This window comes from Cucurbita pepo, chromosome 8 (genome assembly GCF_057944985.1).
Source record: "Cucurbita pepo subsp. pepo isolate OVF chromosome 8, ASM5794498v1, whole genome shotgun sequence".
NCBI classification, from domain to species: Eukaryota; Viridiplantae; Streptophyta; class Magnoliopsida; order Cucurbitales; family Cucurbitaceae; genus Cucurbita; species Cucurbita pepo.
Window position 1 is genome coordinate 5,126,832 of NC_141805.1, and position 22,826 is coordinate 5,149,657.

A 22,826-nucleotide genomic window follows, 5' to 3' on the forward strand; every position below is an offset into this window, starting at 1 on the left:
TTCCCATCAAAATCTACGCTCATAACCAATTAAATTGAATACCAATCAATCTTAAATTTAAAGCTATATTTGAAAGAAAAAAAGAATCCAATAACATTACAATATAAGCAAAGGTACCCCCGGATTTGCCCAAACAAAACTCAACAAGACATGTATACTTTCCTATTTTGAGACAATGGTTTGAACATCCGCCCATCACTTAAGACGTTTAGAAGATGGCATTGAAGTTCCTCTTCTCCTGTAAACAATCCTACAACAAGGACCTGCTTTGCTCATATGCATTTCCTATCTGTTTCAAAACTGCAGCACCCTGGTGTGCTATGTGTCTTCCGGTTCGTAAGAACAGTTTTTCTTCCCTTTTCGAGATACCCAACTAATACGATCCCCAATCATCTAGAACTCTTGTGATAAAATTTTGAAGCTTTAACAGGCTTACCAAATCTTTCTTTCTGATGCTTGTTTCCAGATTTGTTTCCTCTCTGTTGAGCTTTTCCAGGAGCATCATGCCTCCAAAAATCTGCTCTACGACTGTCTCCGAAACCATCCGTAGTCGAACTCCTCTTACTACTGGAGATTGCAGCTCTTTTTATCATCTTAGATCTATCACCATCTTCAGTGAATACATCATCATTTTTTCTCCCGATGAAACCAGAAGGTTTTTCCCACTTCCTTTTTCTGTATTGACCAGCTACATTTTTCTTGGGCGCAGTCTCCAACCCGTCATGTTGCTTATCTCTTACCCTGACAATTGAGAAGCAAGAATGGACGTAATAAGCACATGTACATAAAACATACGGAAACAAGTTGGCATGAAACAAATGAATCAGACCCATTAGAAGATGAATCTGCAACATCTGTATTAGCATCTTCAGCATCCTTGGAACTGGTCTTATTATGGCGTTTCTGCAATTAAACGAGCATGGATAGAAGTTTAGAGGTAATTCAGAAGTTCGCACCTAAAGTATTTTCTCTTTTACTCTTTCCTTCCAAAAAAATACATTTGATAGGCAAATACTTGAGAATATTTTTTTAATAAGAGACTGAACAATTCAAAAATGAAAGTAGTAATAAAAAAAGGGAAGGCAATGTTTCCAAACATTCTTTTATCATATGATATTTATTTACGCACAACCGTGAACTATTGAAGTACGAATTGATAGGAACATGACATAGTTTCAATTTCATATATAGAAAAACTAAATTAAAATAAAATAGAAGTGCCCTTCCAATTACAAATGTTAGTCTAGTGAATAGGCGACCAACTACTAGAGATTATCCAACGATGCCCATGAATCCAAGACGGAGAACTTTTATTCAGATTAAAACTGCAGTTAGAAATGTTCACACAAAACAACATGGGCTGAAGCAAATCACCTCGAAAAGAGACTTGATGAAACCCTTGTATTTGTCCGGACTATCACCCTCAATTGCAGCATAACCACATTTCCGTAAGAGAATCTCCAGAATTACTGTGACCTTTTAAGTAAAATGAACATGTGGATGAAGACATTGCAAGGATAATTAACAATTATGAGTGTCTGGAGAGGACAGAAAGAAATTGATAGACCGTATAGTTATTCGTATAAATATTAATTCCAAAAATAAGTTTCTATTGCTATATTTAAAGGTCACCTTTGATCGAAAATGATGCCTTGAGACAGATGACCAAGGTAGCGCTGCTAAAAGAATATCAGAAACGATGCTCTGAAGATCTTTAGCTTGCAAGGAAGAAACCAGAACTTTCACAAACCCTAGCACTGCCTATTTAATGGATAAGAACAACTTGTTATGGCGGATATTAATATGGAAATAAAAATAGAACCCAAAGCTAAGATACATACCTTTATAACTTCTATAGCCTTTCCTTGTAGCAAAGATAAGAGGGAGGGCACAAGATCAGGGATTGAAAGACATATATCTGCGTCTTCATAGACCAGCACTGAGAGTGCAGAGATCGCTCCACTCTTTACATGAGGAGATGCACCAGACAGATAGCCTAATATCTGAATATGAAAATGCAGCCACAGCTCATGAGCAAAGGAAGCATTAAAATGAAACACTTACAGTGACAGAATCAACCATAAAAGAAAAAAAAAACAAACAAACAAACATGTCATGATCATTAAACCGATGTTTTATACCATTAAGATTCCATTAGAAGATCATGACAATGGTAATAAAATGTTCATTAAATAAAAAGACTCGCATTGTCTTTCAATACTTCCAATTTTCCTTTTTAATATGAGTGATCATAATCGACACTCTTGAAAGTCGAAAAATATTCAATCAAACTGGTAAATTAAAGTTACAACACACTGCTAAATAAAAAGGTATAATGATTGGAGATTTGAGTAGGGCAAGGACCAAGATCCCTAGTGGGGAAAGCTTCATGTACTATTTCTAACAAAACCACAACTTGCTGCCCACCAACCGTTCCCCACAGGTAGACCTAGACCAGAACCAGAGTCTAGCTTCTGACATTCTAAACCTCTTCCTACCCCCATAAAGCTCCATCTAATCGTTAAGGTGAAATTCCATGATGCCATGTTATAGAGTCTACCCCTCGCCAACTAAAGATATATATATATATAAAGAGGGGGAGAAAAAGAGAAAAGAACAGGAGACCTTGTTTTAACCCATGTTAAAAACCCCAAACGGAAGGTAATAGTGAAAGAAAATTGAGCCATTTAGTTAAATAAGGGTGGCTTTTTTAGCTTTTGGGGTTGGGTAATATCTATTGACAATTTGAGGCAACAAAAATGAAGCCTTATTGTAATACATAGTTATGGAGATTTCTTTCTGAATCTTAAGAGATGAGGCAGAAGGTGGTATTGTAACAATTATGAGCTTATTTGTTGATTTCTTTTTAGAATATTTGGGATACGAACGTTAGATTTTAGAACATCACAGAAAGAAGGCATATAAACCAAGAAGGTTCAAATTTGCTACTAGAATCATTGACGTTTAAAGAGGTGAAGGATGAGGTGGACAAGAGGCATTGGGGGTGCTGGAACCATCTCGACAGTTTTCAGTAAGATCTTTAGTATGTTAACAGAAAATGTGGAAATCTTGGAAACAAAACTTGTGCAATGCTAGGCTTGCGCCCCAAGAAAATGAGATTGTGTGGACAACACATTTGAAAGTCTAAATATAATGGAAAGAATGCAAAAAGATGTCTGTCTTTGATTTTATTTCCTTCTCAGGGTAAATTTTGCTTTAAGGAGAATGAAGGTACAGTAATTTGTTCTTTCTATTCTTCATTCATAAGGAGCTTAAGGAATTAAGTAATGCAAATGCTTGGTTTATTTTGGGCTGTTCATAACCTCTTGTAACAGAATGTAAATCGTTGGTAGTACAAAATTTCTCTCGAGGGAAAGCAAAGTTGTGGGTAAATGTAGTAGGGGCAATTTTATGGAACTTATCATTGGAAAGAAATAATAGAACTTTTAGGAGGTTTGAAAGGATTTGGTGGAGAATTTAGACTCTGCAAATTAACTTATTTTATGGGTTTCTTTGGATAGAGTTTTTTCTTGATTCTTTTTCAATAGTCCTTTTTAATTCAGAAGATTTGATATAATGGTTTTGTTATGGGCATAAGAATTGCATAAAGGAAGTTTCATCCAGTCTATTTTTAATATCAAAACCCCCTTTGTAAGGGTATGGAAACCTTCTCCTAGCAGACGCGTTTTAAAGCTTTGAGGGGAAACCTGAAAAAGAAAGCCCAAAGAGGACAATATCTGCTAGCAGTGGATCTGGGCCGTTACAAATGGTATCAGAGCCAGACACCGGACTATGTACCAGCGAGGAGGCTGTTCCCCAAAGGGGGTAGACACGAGACGGTGTGCCAGTAAGGACGCTGGGCCCCAAAGGGGGTGGATTTGGCGGGGGTCCCACATCCATTGGAGAAAGGAAAGAGTGCCAGCGAGGATGCTGGGCCCCGAAGGGGAGTGGATTGTGATGTCCCACATTGGTTGGGGAGGAGAACAAAACACCATTTATAAGGGTATGGAAACCTTCTCCTAGCAGACGCGTTTTAAAGCCTTGAGGGGAAGCCCGAAAGGGAAAACCCATAGAGACAATATCTGCTAGCGGTGGATCTAGGCCATTACAAATCTCATGGACACCATTTAACCCTGTAGTTGTAAAAAACTCAAAGGATTTTGAAGAAGCAATGTAAACAGGACTTTTTCATATTTTTATTTTAAAGAAACAAGACTATTATTTCAAAGAGAAAATATAATAAAGTGACAAAACATACTTTCAATTGGTCCCAGAAAAGATGGAGGAAAAAGAGCATATGCACTTACCATGGCCACAAACTTTTTATGTACATCAGAATTCGCAAGTGACAAATCTTTTAGGTTGGAACTGATACAATGAAGTACATCATAAGCTGCTTTCCTGTTGTCTTCCTCTGCCTACGTCACAGCATAAATGACATTCAACAATATTAACATGTCAAATATCTCTCAAGTTATTACTTTAGCAAAGCAGAGAATACAAAAAGTGCATATCTGAACTCAAAACCTCACACTATGACATATCAGATTACAAAGTAACAAAAATGATACGATTTAGTATAACAAAAAAATATCATTACGAAATCCCTTCATGGTATATCTCTCAACTTACCAAAAGTGAAGGTGAGGATTCCTCATGTAGGGATGGGTCAATCACCATGTTAATTCACAATTTCTTTTTTAAATAAAAGAAGAAAAACAATGAATCAAAGGATTTAAAATAAAGGAGCTTCTTGCTAGAAGAGTGAGAATATTGGCTGGTCGGATTACATCACCATAATTAGACTTCAATTTTAATCCCTATGCATCCTATTTATATCAAAATAAATCAGGACTCTTCAGTCGGTGATCGAGCTCTAAGGACAGTGATTCCCTTCATGATAACCATGATAACCAGGATGAGGGAGTTTGAAGTCTCATCACCTCTCATTTCGTAATTCTCCTTGAGATATTCATAACTAAATTTCAGGAAAATAAACATCAAAACGAAAAAAATATATATATCACAACAGTAGAAATGGCTTCTCTTCCATCCTTCTTCTCTCACGTCCAGGGTTAAGGGGGCCTGGGATTAAAAAATATCGGAAGAAAGTAGGCATTATCTTATCATTTTTTTTAAACAAAAAAAACCGAACTTTTCATTCAAAAAATGAAAAGAGATTACTGCTCAAAGGAAACAAACGCGGCAAGGGAGAGAAAACATAATAATTACAAAAACACAGCCAAAATAAACAATCATACTGAAAAGAATACCAGAAAAAAGCTTGGGAAGAGAAAGCTCGAAGAAGGCAAAGGGGCAAAATTCTTTCCTCGTTGGAAGGAATTTTGTGCTCCCTCATAAGGATAGGCATTATCTTATCTGATAGAAAACATGTGTTTTATTCTTGCAATGAGTGAAGGCATCAGAACTGTTCATTATTGGCTTTTCTTTCTTCCTTCCTTTCCTTTTAATAGTTTTAATTTCAATTTAAAGGGACTAGCTATTTTTTTATAATCCCCCCTCCCACCCAAGTTCTTGACTTGAAAATATTGTAGGAAAATAGAAGCCTTTTCAAAAGTAGCTCTTACACTTTTTAATGCAACTATGATCTCGTTGAGCATAAGAAAAGCCTTGCTGCTCTCCTCCTCTGAGGTAATGTTAACCTACATAAAGCATCAATAGTAAGTAAGACTAGGCCACAGGAAAACTTGGAGAAAAAGAAACCCACGTTCTCATACAGTAATGAAAAAATGTACAAAAAATACGTGTGCTCCATAGACTATTTACTTCTTCCTCCAAGAGTACATATTATGGCTTCAAATATGACAAGAACCCATGCTAACTCACGATGTGGAACTTAACATGTTTCAGAAATCTCAGTTACCAACAATTCCATAGAACAATGCCACCATGGGTTTCGGGTAATGAACAAAAAGTTGTAAAACCATGGGTTCATACCAGTGGTGGTCAGCTACTTAAATTAATAAATTAGATAAAAAAAATTAAAAATCGGAATACCAAATATTGTAAAGTCGGATTTTTCTATTAGTCAAGATACAGGGATACAGACACCAAAAATTAATTTTAAAAAAGTTTTATTATTATTAAGAATTTTTTATGGGAAACTTTAAAATAGAGTATATATGCAGATCAACAACTATCAATATTACTTCTAGAAGTAAAGAGGAACAGGTGCTCGAGAAGGTCGAATAGCGCAGCATACTTGGATAGTACTGTAATTTTTTGAGATAGGAAAATGATGCAGGTAGTCAGAAGCATAAATAGGCTAACTACACTTGTCCAAAATATCAAATAGTGACCAACTTATTTATCACCCTTTTTTGGAGGGATATGAAACTGAGAATATCTTCATTCAAAAATCATGTACAAAAGGGAGATAAGATATCCCCTAAAGAGCCAAGGGATTACGAAAAGGCTTCCTAATTGGTTAACACATGAGAGTAAGATCATAACTACAAAACTCTTAATAAAGAAGACAGCAAGAAGAAGTTTGAAGTTTGATAAAGGTCCAGGTAAACATAATCATCAGTTTAAAATCCTTTATTAAATAATAAACAAAACATATTACCAGTGAGAGAAAAAGTGTGTAACACCCGGAATTTTAAGAAAATAAATAAAATATTTTTTTCAAAAAAAAAAAGAAGAAGGAAAGCAGAATGGCACGCATGCAAGTTGGAGAAGATGATTGTACAGTCAACGGTTAGTTTCTCAACCTTCTCTTTAACGAATTTGAAGCAAGCCCTTTTCATCAGTTTTATTGTTTTTACTTAATTTAGGGCATATTGAGGAATTTTGGAGAAATTTGGAATATCCTCGAAGAGCCAAAACAAGCTCAGAAAGTTTACAATCAAGTAAGTAACCATATGAAAAAAGTTTCTAAGAAATACTTGTAAAAGTCGATTAGGATTGAGGGCAATGATTGAGTATTATGTTTAGGAGCCTAGTTTGAGCTAGACTCATGAGAATTGTGCTTAGATGATGCAATAGTTTACCACTTAATTATATTTTCCATCAGACAGCTCCTACATGCATGATCTTGTAAACTCTAATAGATAATTGGACTTATGCTTCTAGTATGTTGAGGTTGGATTATTATATCTTAATAAGCATGAGGAGCATGTTGTATGTCTTTATTCATTGTTGTGCATTAATTTAGGGTTTGGATAGCCCGTTATTGCCTAATTATGAGTTGGACTAATTGCTATGTGAGTGCTAATTATGGTTTCCATAGATGATGAGTTACTGTTTCACATATTTTGTTCCTAGCACCTAGTTATAAGTTTCATAGCCTCCTTGGGTTGACCAAGTACCTTGTAGGGACAGATAGAGCGCAATCCCTATTCATGAACTAACCAACAGAGGTTAGGTTATACTTGTTGCACATGGCTTAATTGTCACCCATAGAGGATATCAGTAGCTATAGATAGTGTACTACCACAGTTCATATCAATGATGCCTAGTGGGGAGAGTCATGACCTTTTTATTGATTCAGACCGAGTGACATAGTGTTAGATAGTTTTACTGTTCTAGCCTGGAAAGGCGTAGTGACAGTTAGTTTACTGTTCTAGCCTAAAAAGGCAAAGTAACAGGTAGTGACTGTTCCGAAGATAGGTAGTTTTATTGTTCTAACCCGATGAGGGTACATGAGCAAGTAGTTTACTGTCCCAGCCTGGAAGGCCATAATGACAGGTAATTTTACTGTTCTAACCCGTTGATGGTACATGAGCAGGTAGTTACTATTCTAGCCTGGAATGGGCGTAGTGACAGGTAGTTTACTGATCATAGGAACAGATAGATATTGTCCTGCACCATTAGGGAGAATCCATTTATTAGATCTTAGTAGATAGATAGGTATGGAGTACGGTCACCGTTTAGAGCAAAAAGGGCTCCTTCATACTAATAAGTATTACCTTAGGGCCTTTTTCATGGGTCACAGTGACTCGGGCACTCCTCACACAAGACTGATGAAGGACCTAGACATACGTGAAACCTAGAGCTAAGAAAACAGAAAACCCTAGGTTGTGAACCTGGAGGGATTGAGTACTCCTTAAAGGAGGTATGCTAAGGGTAGTTGTACAGTGACCTACCAAGTTTGGTATAGTCGTTAAGCCACGTTAAAAACAGTTATGAGCACATAGCCTAAGTTTTTATGTATAGGATCAAACCTAACAAGAGCCTACTTGATAACTGAGTATTTTTGTACTCATTCCATGTTATTCTATTTTTTTCAAATGGAGTGTAGGCCAATGTTGATGGCGGGAGCGTGCAGAGCCATGCAGCTGCAATGGGTGCATTTTAGATCAAGTCTTCTTCTTTCTTGTCATTTTTACTATTATTTAAAAGCTACTTCTCGAAACTTGTGTAAAACCGTTTTGATTGGACTCCACACATATTACCTTTAAACTACTTTTATGTCAGCTTTGAATGCATATTTAAATTTTAAATTTCTTGAGTCTCCCGCTTTACAAAAGAAAGATGTACTGCATTTTTTACCCTTGAGTGTACGTAGTAACCTGTGATTCGAGGTATCGAAAATTGGGTCGTTACAAAGTGTACATTAATAAGACAAGATATCCCCCAAAATAAAATAGAGCTAGATTTAGAATAAACCGCAACTAAACTACAAACAAACAAAAGAAAGGCCAAAATTTAAAATGACGATATTTTTAGATTGACAAGAACTATATAAGTGAGAAACTCAAAACTCTAGCGTAAGCAACCTCTAACTTTTAACTTCAAACATAAGAAGCTTTCTATATTTCCAACAAAAATATCCCACTATCTTCCTATTGTTAGCCTAAGGCCTGAAGATTTCAATTCTCAAATTTCTTTTGCCTCTATTCTAGGACAAGTTTTATTACGATATTCTCTACACATACAAATACGAGGTCCTTATCACCTTGAATATTTTGAGTTATCTTATTCTGTTACACTACTATATTTTCTATACCAAAAACATAATTAAAAAAAAAAAAAAAAAAAAAAAAGAAGAGGCATATGATCTTTCAAGGAAGAACTTGGAGTTTTTTACCTTTAATGAATGAACCAGAAGAATGTGAAAACAAGCAAACCGACTTCTTTGAGATGAAGTATCAGCAGGAGATTGCAGATCAATTAACATTTCTACCAGCTCAGAAAATCTAGAAGAAGCAAACCAAGCATGTTCCTGCAACATTGCATGAAGGATTGACTTTAAATACAGTGTAACACAGAGTTTACGACCAAAATACAGGTGCAGAGATATCAACTAGTATTCATGGAAAATGACAACTGATACTGAATATATGAAGAAAAGCTAGACCTGTATTTTTATCATGTTTACAGAAACAGCTATAACAGAGTAACTAGAAATCTTATTACTTAAGTAGGAGGCTGGTTGGTGTACAAGGATGTCGTTGTCAGTAATCTGTTAAATTTTTCATTTACTGGGCATGCTTACTGCCAAAAATCTAGAATTTAAAATTTGCAGGATGTAGTTTAAAAACAAAACTAAAAGAAAATCATTTCTTGCTCAACTTAGCAGGTGTAAAATTCAGGTTACAAAATTTTCCATATACACCTTGAAATAAATTCCTTAAATCAATACGAGGTTGAACAATCTAACTAGTCAAAGTCAAAAGACAACAATCAGCTTGCCATTCACATTACCCATCATCATGTTGAACAGTTCAACCATAAATTTCCACATACTATAAAAATAGGTTGCTACAGATCATTAGTTAAGTAGTATCACAGTGAGAGCCTGTATGATCTTTTAGTTGCCTCCTTGAGTTTGGTAGAGAATTTGGAGTTAACCGCATCAAAGTCGTCAAGAATTAGAAAAAGAGAGTCAGGATATAGAATTGAAGAATGGATTGGAATCAAAGACAGTATCTTCCAATTCAAAGGAAAAAAGAAATTTATCTGTAAAAGTGGAGAAAGGGAAATTCACAAATCAAGTTGATTTTCGAGTGCTGGTTGGATTTAAAGGTTGTTAGTGACAGTCAATTTTACTAGGTGCTGGTTGGATTAAAAGGTCGTTAGTGGACTGTTAATTTTAACTACCATTTAGTTAGTGCTCTTAACTACCAATAGCAGACGTATGTACTGAAAAAAACTGATTTTCAAAGCAAGAATTGATCCCTTGAGTTATCCTAAGTTGAATCTCCGCAAGAACAGTAAGCCTAACAACCTCCAGAATTCTGCTCAGAGTTTGATACGCTTCAACATGGCCCAGCTCATAAGATGCCTAAAAACCAAAATTTATGAATCAGCAAACTAAACAGGTCAAATATTTGAAATCAACAATAAGTTACATAGTGCAAGACAGTCTTATTTTCTAAATTATCATTCCTTTCTCATTTAAAAATAGCCAGGTGCAATGATTTGAGCAAGCTATTATAATCATTTTGTTACAGCCAATTGGAAAATCCATCTGAAATATCTGACTTTGATAAGGAGGAGGATATGACAATGTTCCCCTCAGCTAATACATTGTAGAATCTTTAATGATATGTTTCTCATCTTTAAAATATATACGCTAATAGAAGCATCTAAACTTTCAAGATTAGTAAAAATTCAACAGCTAAAAGATTCTCAATCAATCTAGTTATAGAAACAACAAAAAATTGGTGCTTCAAGTAAAAAAAAAATACCTGAAAAGAAACCTTAACAAATTTATAGATTAGATCAATTAAATCCTCCTCAGCTCCCCTAATGATAGCTGAAGCTAGCTCCAACATTACACATCTACAAAAAATATATATATATTTAAATTAAGAATGAAAGCACCACCTCAATGAGATGCAATTGAATAAATGACTAAACATTAACGGATAGTAAGAATTTGTATTGAAAACATAGCAATAGGAAATATCTAACTATTAAACATCAAATATCAAATGGGAATAAATTTAAAGAACTTATAAATCAGACTTAACAAATTGAGAGAGAGAACGAGAGAGAGAGAGATTGAAGCTGATAGACAAATTGGAAACAAGTTTGGTGTTGTGAAAAATTCTAGTCACATCAAACCCTAAAAAACCGGAAGAGAAAATATAACAGAAAAGCCAAACTTGCGCACCAGACAAAAGAGACTGCAAACATTAAACTTCTGTCTTCATTTCTGGGAGACGCTAACAAAAATCAGAGATTTTCAAAGGGGGAAAGGTTTTAGAAGATGAAGAAATTTCTGGGATCAATGTTTTAGAAGCCCCAAAAAGTATGTGCTTAAGCGCGCTTCATGCTAAGTTAGGTTGTGCCTCTATCCTTGCTAAGTATATGCTTCTTTTTTAAATGCAACTGATTAAATTGAGTAAACAAAAGAAAAATTAAATTATAAAATTGTTGGTTCTCCTATGTTTAACATTCCTAAAAGACGAAAGCCTAACAAGACAAAAGAAGAAAATATAGAGGGATACAAGTCTTAAAGATGGGAAAATGGTGATGAGAACCTATTGGTCGTGACAGGTTGTAAGTTTCAAGTGTTGACAATGTGTTCGTGTAGTTTACTTTTATGATTTTATACTCTTTCTAATTAGAGTTTGTTTTCCTACAATAGTTAATCCCTTATTTTCTCAATCTTATTCTTCATAAAGAGTTGTCGTCTTAAAAATACTGTTTGGGCTAAAAACACATACCTTTATGCAAGCAAGCGCTTATATTGCAATTAACATGGCAATAAAAAGATGAACTCCTATGTATCATTATTGTTCGAATTTATCATGAGGCCTGAAAGCCTCAAAGAATGATGAATTGGAAAAATGAATTGACATTCTCAACACACATCTTAAATTTTATTTAATTTCAACATACAACATCCTGCACGGAACAAAACCACAACTTACCTTTGACGATCAATCTCTCTTGTCCCAGAATTTCCTTCAGCATTCTGAGCTAGTTCATCAGCGTTGGCTCTTGGCTCCTCAAACTCACCCTTGGTATTCAGAAACTGAAACCTCTCAAGCAGTGACACAAAAACATTCTTGGTCATCCTAGAGTCCGTGATGGAAGCCAAGCATCCAATTGTATCCTAATAACACATGATATAAATTGTTTTTACTAACAAATGTAGTCCATTGCCTAAATATAAGGCCTTCTGAACATCCAAACACATGAGGAACGATAATATCAATTTGCACCACAGCAAAGCTAAACGTAAGCAAAAGCGTTCACTAAAAAAGGAAACGTTCTCAAAGAAAACAACAAAAAGCTCATTATCTGTGACCAAAAGCATCAAAACTCAACAGGATGTTCTAATGCAACTCATCATGCTCCCCAAGACCAAATAAACGGCCCACATAAATATAATTGGGTTTTTCATATAACAAATAAGTTACAAAATTAATAATAATACGACAAATTTTCATCCTCAAATACTTAGCTTCTTGAAATAATAAATATCGAAGTTTAAGTTTGTGCAAAGTAGATACACTTATTGAGCTACTAAAATTCCAATTTTCAGGTATATGACCATCATCTATCTATACTATAGCTATCGTAGGGGCTTGTAAGAATAGATATCTTGTGTTCCCTATTTAAGTCTTTCATAAATTCACTCAAAATCAAATTAACCCATATTTTGAATTTAGTCCGTGATAACTTCTCTTAAAATATCAATCCAATATCTTGAGTTTCATTCCATTTTAGTCTTTGAACTTTCAAATGTTCAATTTTAGTCTTTGTATTTTAAAATAAATCTTAAATTACCGCTAATCTTATTGAAATTGGTAAAATAATAATAACTTTTAAGTAAGAAAATATACAATGTAAATATATTTCCAAGAGTTATAGAATCAAGGCTAATATAGAGACTAATTTTTATTTTTAGAAAAGTATGGCTCTTTTTTGTAATCCAGTGGCTTTTGAGAATACCTCATGCGCTTTTCTGTATTGAACCTTTTTTATAAATATACATTCGTTACTTGTAAAAAAATTATAAGAAAAACTATTGGGGCAGTCTTGATAGCATCAATTGGGATCTTTTGAGTAAGATCCTTGAAGCTAAAGCGCTTGATTTTACTTGGAGAGGATGGAACAAGGGATACATCTTGAGTACTACTTATTCTAACATCAATAATGGATCAATAATGAATAATGAGCAGTGATGTAATGCCTCATGCCTAAGATTTGGATCAGGATTTAAAATCCAAATTCATGCTCAAGATTTGGATCAGGATTTAAAATCCAAATTCATTACCTGATGGCCCCAACATTTTCCTACATCCCCAGCCCCACGCTACCTACATGTTGCTTTAAAAAGTGAAGAATGTCCCCTCAAACCAACACGAGTCCTTTCAACGTATTTTGTCCACACTCCATGCTTCGTAGGAGAACTTTCAGGAGATCACCTAACATAAGATTATTCCAAGCTTAACGTACTTGACTTTAGAGTTCTTATGATTGAGTCACCAAAAAAAGAAAGTGCACCTTATTAGTATGGGTAGTAACTTTCAATTCTTTTAAGTCTTTCATAACCTCATATTCTTTAGATCACTCTCATTTGGATGTGGTCTCGGTTTATTCATGTAACCCCCCTTTGCTCGAGCATCACACTTAATGTAAAATTCACACTTCAAGGGATCTTCATCAAAATGATCCCTTCAGCCTGCTCTTATTATTATTGGTGGCAAATTATCATCCATATCTTGAATAGACGCAAGAAGAGGACTTGATAGAAGGGTTTTAGACTAGCAAAAATAAAAATTCACACCCCCAGATAAAAGCATTGTGAGCGTCACTATAACCACATCTCCTTATTAGACTATGCCAACACCCTGATATTTCTAAAAACTATAGTAATAAAATGATTGCAATAATCTTACATATCAACCTAAAAAATGCAGTTTTTTCATGCTCAAATATAAAAGGAGGTATAATTTAATACTTGAATATGTTCAAATAGTAATTACTGAGGTACGAGAAGGAAACCTTCAAATGTGAGCGCATTGTTGGTACAGAACCAACAAATAACTCAGCTAGAGGCTGAAGCAACTTAGCTGAAGATAATACCAACGCCTTCCTGTTCTTGCTTGCCGTTTTCTTTGAATAAGCAGATGCTTCATTGGAATTTGGTGCAACTGTGTTATTATTCACAAGGATCTACACAATTGAAACAAATTAAAACAAGACGACAATAACTTTATCAATAAATAAATAAATAAAATGAAACAAAAAGTAGTAGTCGAATGTATAATAGCATTAAAGTCAGCATCATTGTGTGACCTGTAAGGCAACAGCTATATCTTCATGCATAAAGGAGCCTTCTTTAAGAAGTGTAATAATAAGTTCAGTAAGCATTCCAAGACTTTGGTGCATATCACTAGGATGGCGACAAAATGCGGGCAGTAATCTCCATAATTTATGGGCACATGTCTGCAGATTTTTTCTTGTCGCGGCCTTCTTAACTGTGACAAGGGAGTCATTGAATTGAATTCAACAACAAAGACTATTTTTTTAAGAAATCTGAAGATGAATATGAGAGTATAAGCTTAAAATATGAGAAAAGGAAAAAATAATGGCCACGAACCACAAAATTCATGGTCAACCAGATATGAACCAAAGAATCACCTTTACAACTTTCATGCTGAAATGATTTTGCAAGGGGCACAATATATTCCAGATAGTACCCAAGTGATGCTCCAGTAACATGACTTTGTAGAATTGGTATCAACCACATGTTCTGCACGGTTAAGTCACCAGCATTAATGGATATAGGAATAAGAGTAAGTATCTTCTCAGGTCCGATAGCAGTTACAGCAGATCCTACACAGTTCTGAAGCTGCAAAGTAAAAGTCGGCATTTAATTAGATAAGAACTGAAGGCAAGGAGGCATATGAAGAAAAAAAAGATTAAAACTGCTCCAATTGACGGAGATAGGAAAAGGAAAAGAGATTGTAGAACTCTTTGGAAAGAAAATACCGTAAGGGAAAAACAGTATACGTTACTTTCCAAAGAAAAAATCACTGATCTTTTTTTTTTCTTCCTTTTGATGAAGAAACAAGGGGCTGTCTTATAGACACAAAAGAGTAGAAAACAGCCTAGGGCGAGGAATGAGAAAGCCACTACCAAAAACACTAAACCATCGAAGCCCTCCAATCATATATAATCATGAGGAAGCTATTATTACAAAAATAATGATATATATATATATATAGTATCAATCCCACAAAATAAACACTAAACCATCCAAGCCCTCCAAAAATTTATAATCGTGGGGAAGCTATTTTTACAAAAAAAAAAATAATGTTATATACACACACAGATATAAATATTATTTATTTTGGTACACATATCAAGAAAGTATGTCGTACATACTCCAAAAGAGATTCAACCAGTGTAGATCTTTTCTCAAAGGTACTTTGATTTCATTCCTTCCAAATTAGCCCACTCGCACAATCCCACAAAATTATAGGTTTGCCCTTGAAGTCCTTTCCCCGTCAAGATTCCAAAAGCCACTTATCCACTTTCTCAGGGAGGAAAATCACAAAAACTTGCAGCAAAAAGGGAGACCCAAAGAAATCAAGCAGCAATTGAGTATATAGTGGATAAAGATGTGATCTAATGACTCTGACTCCTTCCAGCAGAGGCAACAAACAGAAGGTGGCATAGCCCAAAAATCACTGACCTCTTTGTCCCGTCTTTCAAAGTCCTATTTCTATCTAACCATGGTTGCTTTCGAACCATTTTTTTGCCATAGTTTTCATCTTTCTCAGAGTAAACATTTGGAACCAAAAGAACCCTAGGACCAAGGTAGAGAAACTCACTCCCAAAGATTGAGAATTATATTTCACACTAAAAAACCATTTTTCTGAGAGAAGTATGTTTCACACGAAAGAACCAAAAGAACCCTAGGACCGAGGTAGAGAAACCCACTCCCAAAGATCTACAAAAGAAAAGTCCTCCACTTGTTAATTATCACGGTTAGGCAACAATTTCAAAAGAATTGTGAGATTTGAGCACCACCAAGAAGCACTATGCAGAAACATAAGATGAGAGCTTATCTTCAAGAATCCTAAGGCTTCTCTCCAAAGGTTCCACAAAAGGGCATATGTAGCACAACACCATAAGATCTTGTTTTTCCCTTTAAAAATCCAACCACCAAGCATTTCCACTAGCCACTCATCCATCCTTTTAGGTAGACACAAAGGAACACTAAACTCTTTGAAAATAACCGACCAGCTCCTTGGAGCATAAGGGAAGCGGGGGGAAATATGGACCTGAGTTTCTTCACTTTCCAGGCAAAGACAGAAACCAGGGGGAAATGGGAGTTGTTTTGCAGCCTGCCTTTCAATAGTATTTATGCTTCTATAGGCCGTAGACCACAAGAAAGCTTTGATCTTTAATGGGACTTCGAACATCTAAATCCATTTTATCAAAAGATGACAAAGCCTCGTAGTCCCTTTGGAGAGCTTTAGGACAGCATATTTTTTAGAAAAGGTACCAGACGGTGGGTCCAACTTCTACTTCACTCCATCTTTGTCATTACCCAGAACTATGGAATTTAGAAGCTGTATAAGGTTGATCCAACTTTACATTTCTCCATCGCCACCTCCTTATCCATACCAGGTCTGCTGCACCCCAATCCAATAATCAGCTATTGCAATACCTTTATTATTTGAAATTGCGTGCGCCCAAAAAAGACTGTGCCAGGGTGGGTGTTTGAGCCAACCCATTTATCGACCCAAAAGAAAATTCTGCAACCATTCCCCATTCTGAATTACATAAAACTGAAGAACTTACCTTTATCTTTAACAATGCTTGATCACACCTGCTGTTTCACTTTTCTGATTGAAGGGCTCGACACCCAATCTTGAAGCGCATAAATAACCCCTAAGATGCTGCGGCCAAGATGCCTTAGATATTCAGCCTTGAAAAGTTCCTTATTGATGCATTCTGCTCAAATACTCTCCCCTCAAGCCCTGTTTACTCTTTTAAGTTCGAGGCTTTCCTTCCTCTTTCATACTTTTATTCAACAATTTAATAAAAAAATTCACTTAAAAAATTAAAATTAACGAACCCTTGCATGATCAACATTAGATATAAGCCAGTAATTTTGAAAAACTTATAGGAGATTTATAATTGACTTTAATTAGCAGTTACATGATATGTAAAAGACAATTTGCTAACTAAGAATGGACATGAGGATTTTAATGCTAAATGTTGATTACACTTACATTATCAACATGAGATATATTCCCTGCACTATTTCTCAAATCAGCAAGTTTGAGCAAAATATGCTTCATATAGGTGAAAGAAGTTGTTCCTACAATAAAAATGAAAAATAATTAGTAGATCAAACAGTAACTTCGAAACATATTAAAAATTGTAGCAAAACAAAGTATAAACTATAGAAAAGGTAAAGTAAGGTAAAGTAAAGAAAGAAAGAAGAGCATAGGGCAAGGAGAATCCATAAATCAATATCAAAGCACCACAAAAATAAAGAAAGTAAGAGCAAGGAGAAAATAACACAATTGATTGTAAGTGGTTCAAACATGGTAGCCCTACATCCACCCCACATCAGCCAGCATCAGACACTTTGATTATCTCTCCAAGAATATTAATGAAGCTCAGTGCCCATAAAGAGGAAAGCACGCACTGTCACGCACAAGAGGTAAAAAATTTCCAGAATGACTATGTCGTTCCTTTCCCAGAGATCCATACTAAGAGGGCTAACTCTGCTGTTACAAAATTGTCATCCCACTGCCCGAATATTCTCTTTCTTTCTGTTGTGATTAGCTACCGTGATCATGTAATATTTTCTTGCTAAAAACTTACGCCACAATCTATTTCCCTCCAAGAGTACCTCCAAAGTAAATAAATAAAGCAAGGTTCTTCCCCTCAACAATTCATACACCAAGCCCTCAACAAGCACACCAAAATGTTTTGGGCAAAGGCACCGAATCACAATCAATAAGATAACTTCCTCCCACTTCATCAAGACTTCCCAACATGGGTTGATGCATCCGTGAACCAAAGAATGAAAAAAAAAATACTTAAGCTTCTTCAAGCACTTCCTCTACCAGAACATTTAGACCAAGACTGATGGACGGCAACATTTAAAGCCATAATGTTAAAACATAAAACTGATTGGCAATAAAATGCCTAAAATTATCCGGCTCCAGGACCTGCAACCCAAAAACAATCAGAAATAAAACCCCTAATTCTATCCAAAAGGAAAGCCTACCTACAACTGAGAATCAGCACCTCATAAAATCTTAATTCTGCCCCACAATCCTAAATCTATTAACTTTTAATATCCTAGTCCCCAAGAATCAAATGGTGAAATCATTACCAAGCTTACAGTGCATTGTTATTAAATTATCACTAGTTCCAAAAAGGTATTGACTAGTTCAGCTATTTAAATCATTCATACATGTTCATTCTTACTCTAATTGGACACGTGTCCAACACCAAACACTCTGCCCATGCTCTATTTACATATTTGTGGTTCATAATTTAATTTCTTTTTTTCTTTTTTTTTATTTCAATCCTGATTGTACCTACACATAAAATCTATTTATTTTTTGAGTCACTCGTATGATATTCTGTAATAAAACATGATGCAGCTGGGAGAAATGTTAAAAATCAACTTTTTTTTTCAAAATTCGTGGTTATCTTTTCATATTTTTTATAATATAAATGTTAATGAAGAAGGTAAACACCAACCATGTAGGAAAGTGTCGCCAACACGTCGGCAGGCAATCACTATCCAAATACAGAACAATCATAACATAAATTTCAAAACTTATGCTCTACTCTATCAAAGAGAACTGTTAGTTTTGGAATGTGAAGGTAACTGCAAATGGAATGCAATAATTTAAACTTCAATGTCTAAATACATTATCAATATCTTTAGTGATGGAAAATTCAACTAATTCATTTCATGCAACTGATGGATGCATTAGAGAACAAAATGTTCTCTAATTATATACATAATCATAACTGAATCATAATTAGCCATAATTGCCCCAAACTATGCGTGGAAACAACAATAATAAATAAATTTTGAATTTTTCAATAAATTACCTTTGTGAATAGCAACTTAGTAACCAAATCATAAAAGAAATCAGTTCAAAAATTAAGATTTATAAAATATGATGTAAATACTGGAAACGAACCTAGTTTGAGAAACAGATCAGATATGACATCAATAATGTATTTCCCAAGATCTCCATCATAACTATTCAGAACATCCTCAAAAACGCCACAAGTTGATTTTATGGCTTGTACTTCAATGCTCTCCAGGTTGCAGTCGTCTAGACAAGGATCTTTACCGATCAAGCATTCTTGATCCACATGATCCTGTATTAACTCCTTCAATATACCAGAAGCATGTAAAGCCTTACTTGCATCGGAAGTCAAAAGGCCTGCAATTAAGTTAAAACTCCAATACATAAAGATGTGTCTTGACATCTCCGGAGGTGGTAATGCATCACACATGAAATAGACAAAGTCCATTTGATAACCAACAAAACTCTTAGCCAACACATCATTGAAATTGAAACCAACAAAAATTCAATAAGTGGCTCTAAAATAAATGAAAAGACATAGAATCAGCAAACTAAATTATGGCACATCATCCTTATTGAACCTCTAGACACACTAAATAACATGCTCATAGAACTAATTAATGAGACCATGGCTGCTACCGATTCTAATTATGAGTCCACCCCCACTACCATAGATTATGAGCCTACCCCTACTAGTGCAGAATTACCAACTAAACCACACACTCCACCTCCGTTGCCAGATCCATTGTTCTCATAGGTATATGCGAGAAGGAAAGTCATTTCAAAACCGATACAAGCCCAAACATCCAACTTTACGCAAAATGAGGATGTACCACATGTACCAATAGATGATAGACCCATATCTCTCTGAAAACCTACTAAAGAACGCACAAAATGACCCTTATACCACCTATCAAACTATGTCACACCACCCTTTCACGGATGTAAAAGCCTTGCTATGGAAAAATGCATCAGGGCCTCTTTTTATTATTGTTTGGAAAGAACAAAATCAAAGGGTCTTCCTAGATGAGGAATAATCTCATGCTAAGCTCTTTGATCTTATTATTTACCATGCTAATTTTTGCTTCCTATGCTTCTTATGGCTAAGTCTTTATATTAATCAATTGGAAAGGCCTTTTGTAATCACTATGAATTAAACATACCTTCGGTAAATTTCATTCATCAATGAAATTGTTTTTCAAAAAAATAAATTAATGAAAAGTAAACATTTTAATTCTTAGTCATATCCCAAAACAAAAACAAGGTTTTAAAAACTACTTTTTTGAGTTTTTAAAACTTGGCTTGGTTTTTTAAAACATGGGGAAAAATTAGATAACAAAACAAAGAAACTTATAGGTAAAAGTATTGTTTATAAGCTTAATTTTCAAAAATCAAAATTAAATGATTGTCAAACAGGACCTAAAACTCTTTGATCCAAGAAATACATAGATAAAACTCAATCAAAAGTTTCCACTGAAGGAAATTTCTTATTAGAAATTGCAACCACTTCAATATAGCATTTCAAGAGTTCAAAATTTTGTGTGAACAGTCAAGCCTACTCACAGCATCAACAACATGCTACTTACAACATCAACAGCATGGGTGAACATAAAGGAGAAAGCAATATAGAGGATCCCCTGCCTCCACAATCATCAAATCTACTTCCAGCTTTTCAATTAGGAAAGATAGAAAAGGTGGGTAAGAATACACCTCCCAACCCAATTCTCCTAGCTCTTACGAAGTATTTCTTATCAAGAATATTGTAAATTGACCCTATAATTAACGTTTTTCTTGATTCATTTTCAGAATCCATTCTTTAGCCTTCCTTTTCCTAGTACACCACTAATACCATCCACAAATTCATCAGCATTCGAAATAGCTCCGTCCATCATTAATGAAAGCTAACTGATTTTTCGAGAAAGTATTAGGAGAAAAAAATTTAATCATCTCAATAAGGATCATTCAAATGATTTTTGCAAATAACAATTGGCAGACTTCTTAGACAAAAAAATGCACAAGTTTCCTCATCGTGGTATTCATAATCAATAATCATGAGTGGGTGGAATCAAACATGAAAATCAATAGCCCAATTCTAAACTTAAATTAAGATTAAAGAATTTGGAAATTAGCTTTCTACAAAAGATCTCAAAGCTCGCTTTTCAAATTCCCAAGGATGATTTTGTTAGTCATTGGTGTGTGTTTTACACAATAGATAATGAAGTCATCATATCTTCCTTCAAATCCTCCTTCGTGGAATAATTTTTTCTTCCAGGATGAAAACCAACCGGCTTAAAAAAATTTCTTTTTTTAAATAGTAAACTTCAAGCATTTTATAGTTGATATCAAATTACATTGAAAGGTGTAGCAGGTGGCAACAAAAAAAACCTCAATCAAACCAATGTGGGATAAAAAAACAAGCTTACAACAGAAGTATGATTCAAGTTCACAACGAACTAGGGAAAGTCTTGGTTTACCTGTCATATAACCACAAACTACAGGAAGATTTCTGATCGCTATGCTAGAACCTCCTGCATCCATGGCACATTTCAACAACGTGGCAGCAGTAAGCACAGTGTCCAAGGGGTTCGCATCTCCCAAAGAAAGGTATGAGCCAATTGAAACAATAATGCTTTCAACCTCCGAAGCGAAAACTCCAGCTTTTGAAGATTTAAGAATAAGTTCGATAGCTTTGAAACTGTGCCCTGTAACTACCGAGTAACGTGGCTTTACAAGTTTAATTAATTCTTTAAGCATTTTCAAACGAACTTTTTTAGATAGTAATGGAATAGCTAGAGTGATCACATTCAGCATGTGAAGGACATCAAGATGTTGATCATTTGACTGATTATCTACCTCACGCCCATCAATACGGCTGCTGGTGCTTAATTTAATTGCCGAGGGCATGCAGCTTTCCAGAAAAGAAAAAACCAATTTGCTAGCCTCTTTCTTGATAGCAGAATCCTTCAAAGAATTCAAAAACGTAATAAGCGAATCTTGGGCACAACGTCGAACCTGCATTCAAGAATCGGCATATCAAATCAAGGATATCCACCCTTACGCCACATTAAATACCCACAAAGCTTGGTTCTGGAAACTTTAAACTTTTAAAAAACAGCTAAACAGCCACCCATGAAATACAAATCAAATGCATACCTTGGGACGCCGGTCAACCGAAAACTTCAGCAAAGCATCAAAGCCTAACTGAACCGAGCCCCAATCCTCCAAGTTACAAAATCCTAACAAAATCCCCAAGCACTTCACTGCAGCCCTCACGGTGGACACAGTCAAGCTCTTCTTTCCCGATAGTACCACCAGTACACCAACCGCTTCGCTTGCATTAGACGCAGAAATTCCCGTAGGCGGCACCAAGGGAAGTGTAATGGCTAAAAAGGACAACAAAGCAGATAAGGCAGTAAGGTCCAAGGCATCGGAAACCGAAGCATTATCAATGGCGGAAATAGCGGCGGCAAAGTATCCAGCGGGGGTGAGGGGGAGGGACTCGGACTCGAGAATGGAGCGCATGGCGACGGCGGAAGCGAGGAGATGGCTGTGCTGTGGAGCGGAGGACTTGGAATAGCGCTCCATGAGTTGGGCGCAGATGTCTGAAGCATCACTGAGAGATACAACTTCAGCATCATCTTTGTCCCGCTCTTGTTGCTGGTGTTGAGTTCCTTCCGACATGGTTTTAATTGCTTCTTTCTGGGTTTAACTTCAGGGCTGCAGAGTTTAAGGAAGGCAGCTGTGCGATTCAAAAGCCGAATTGGAAGAAGAAGAAGATGATGATGAAAGGGTTTTGGGTTTTAGCCGTGCAGCGCC

General features: G+C 35.5%; 1 protein-coding gene across 1 annotated transcript; it reads right to left on the reverse strand.

Moving 5' to 3' along the window:
• Positions 1-22,826, reverse strand: LOC111784609 (ARM repeat superfamily protein). The gene is made up of 18 exons (XM_023665261.2): positions 22,164-22,826; positions 21,485-22,022; positions 19,119-19,367; positions 17,175-17,263; positions 14,569-14,779; positions 14,224-14,405; positions 13,930-14,100; positions 11,847-12,031; positions 10,656-10,749; positions 10,193-10,249; positions 9,053-9,187; positions 5,589-5,663; positions 4,308-4,418; positions 1,842-2,003; positions 1,633-1,761; positions 1,375-1,476; positions 830-903; positions 1-741 (listed from the first exon to the last, which is right to left on the reverse strand). Exons 1-18 carry the CDS (start codon positions 22,689-22,691, stop codon positions 390-392), a joined length of 3,444 nt encoding a protein of 1,147 aa, XP_023521029.2. The 5' UTR covers positions 22,692-22,826; the 3' UTR covers positions 1-389.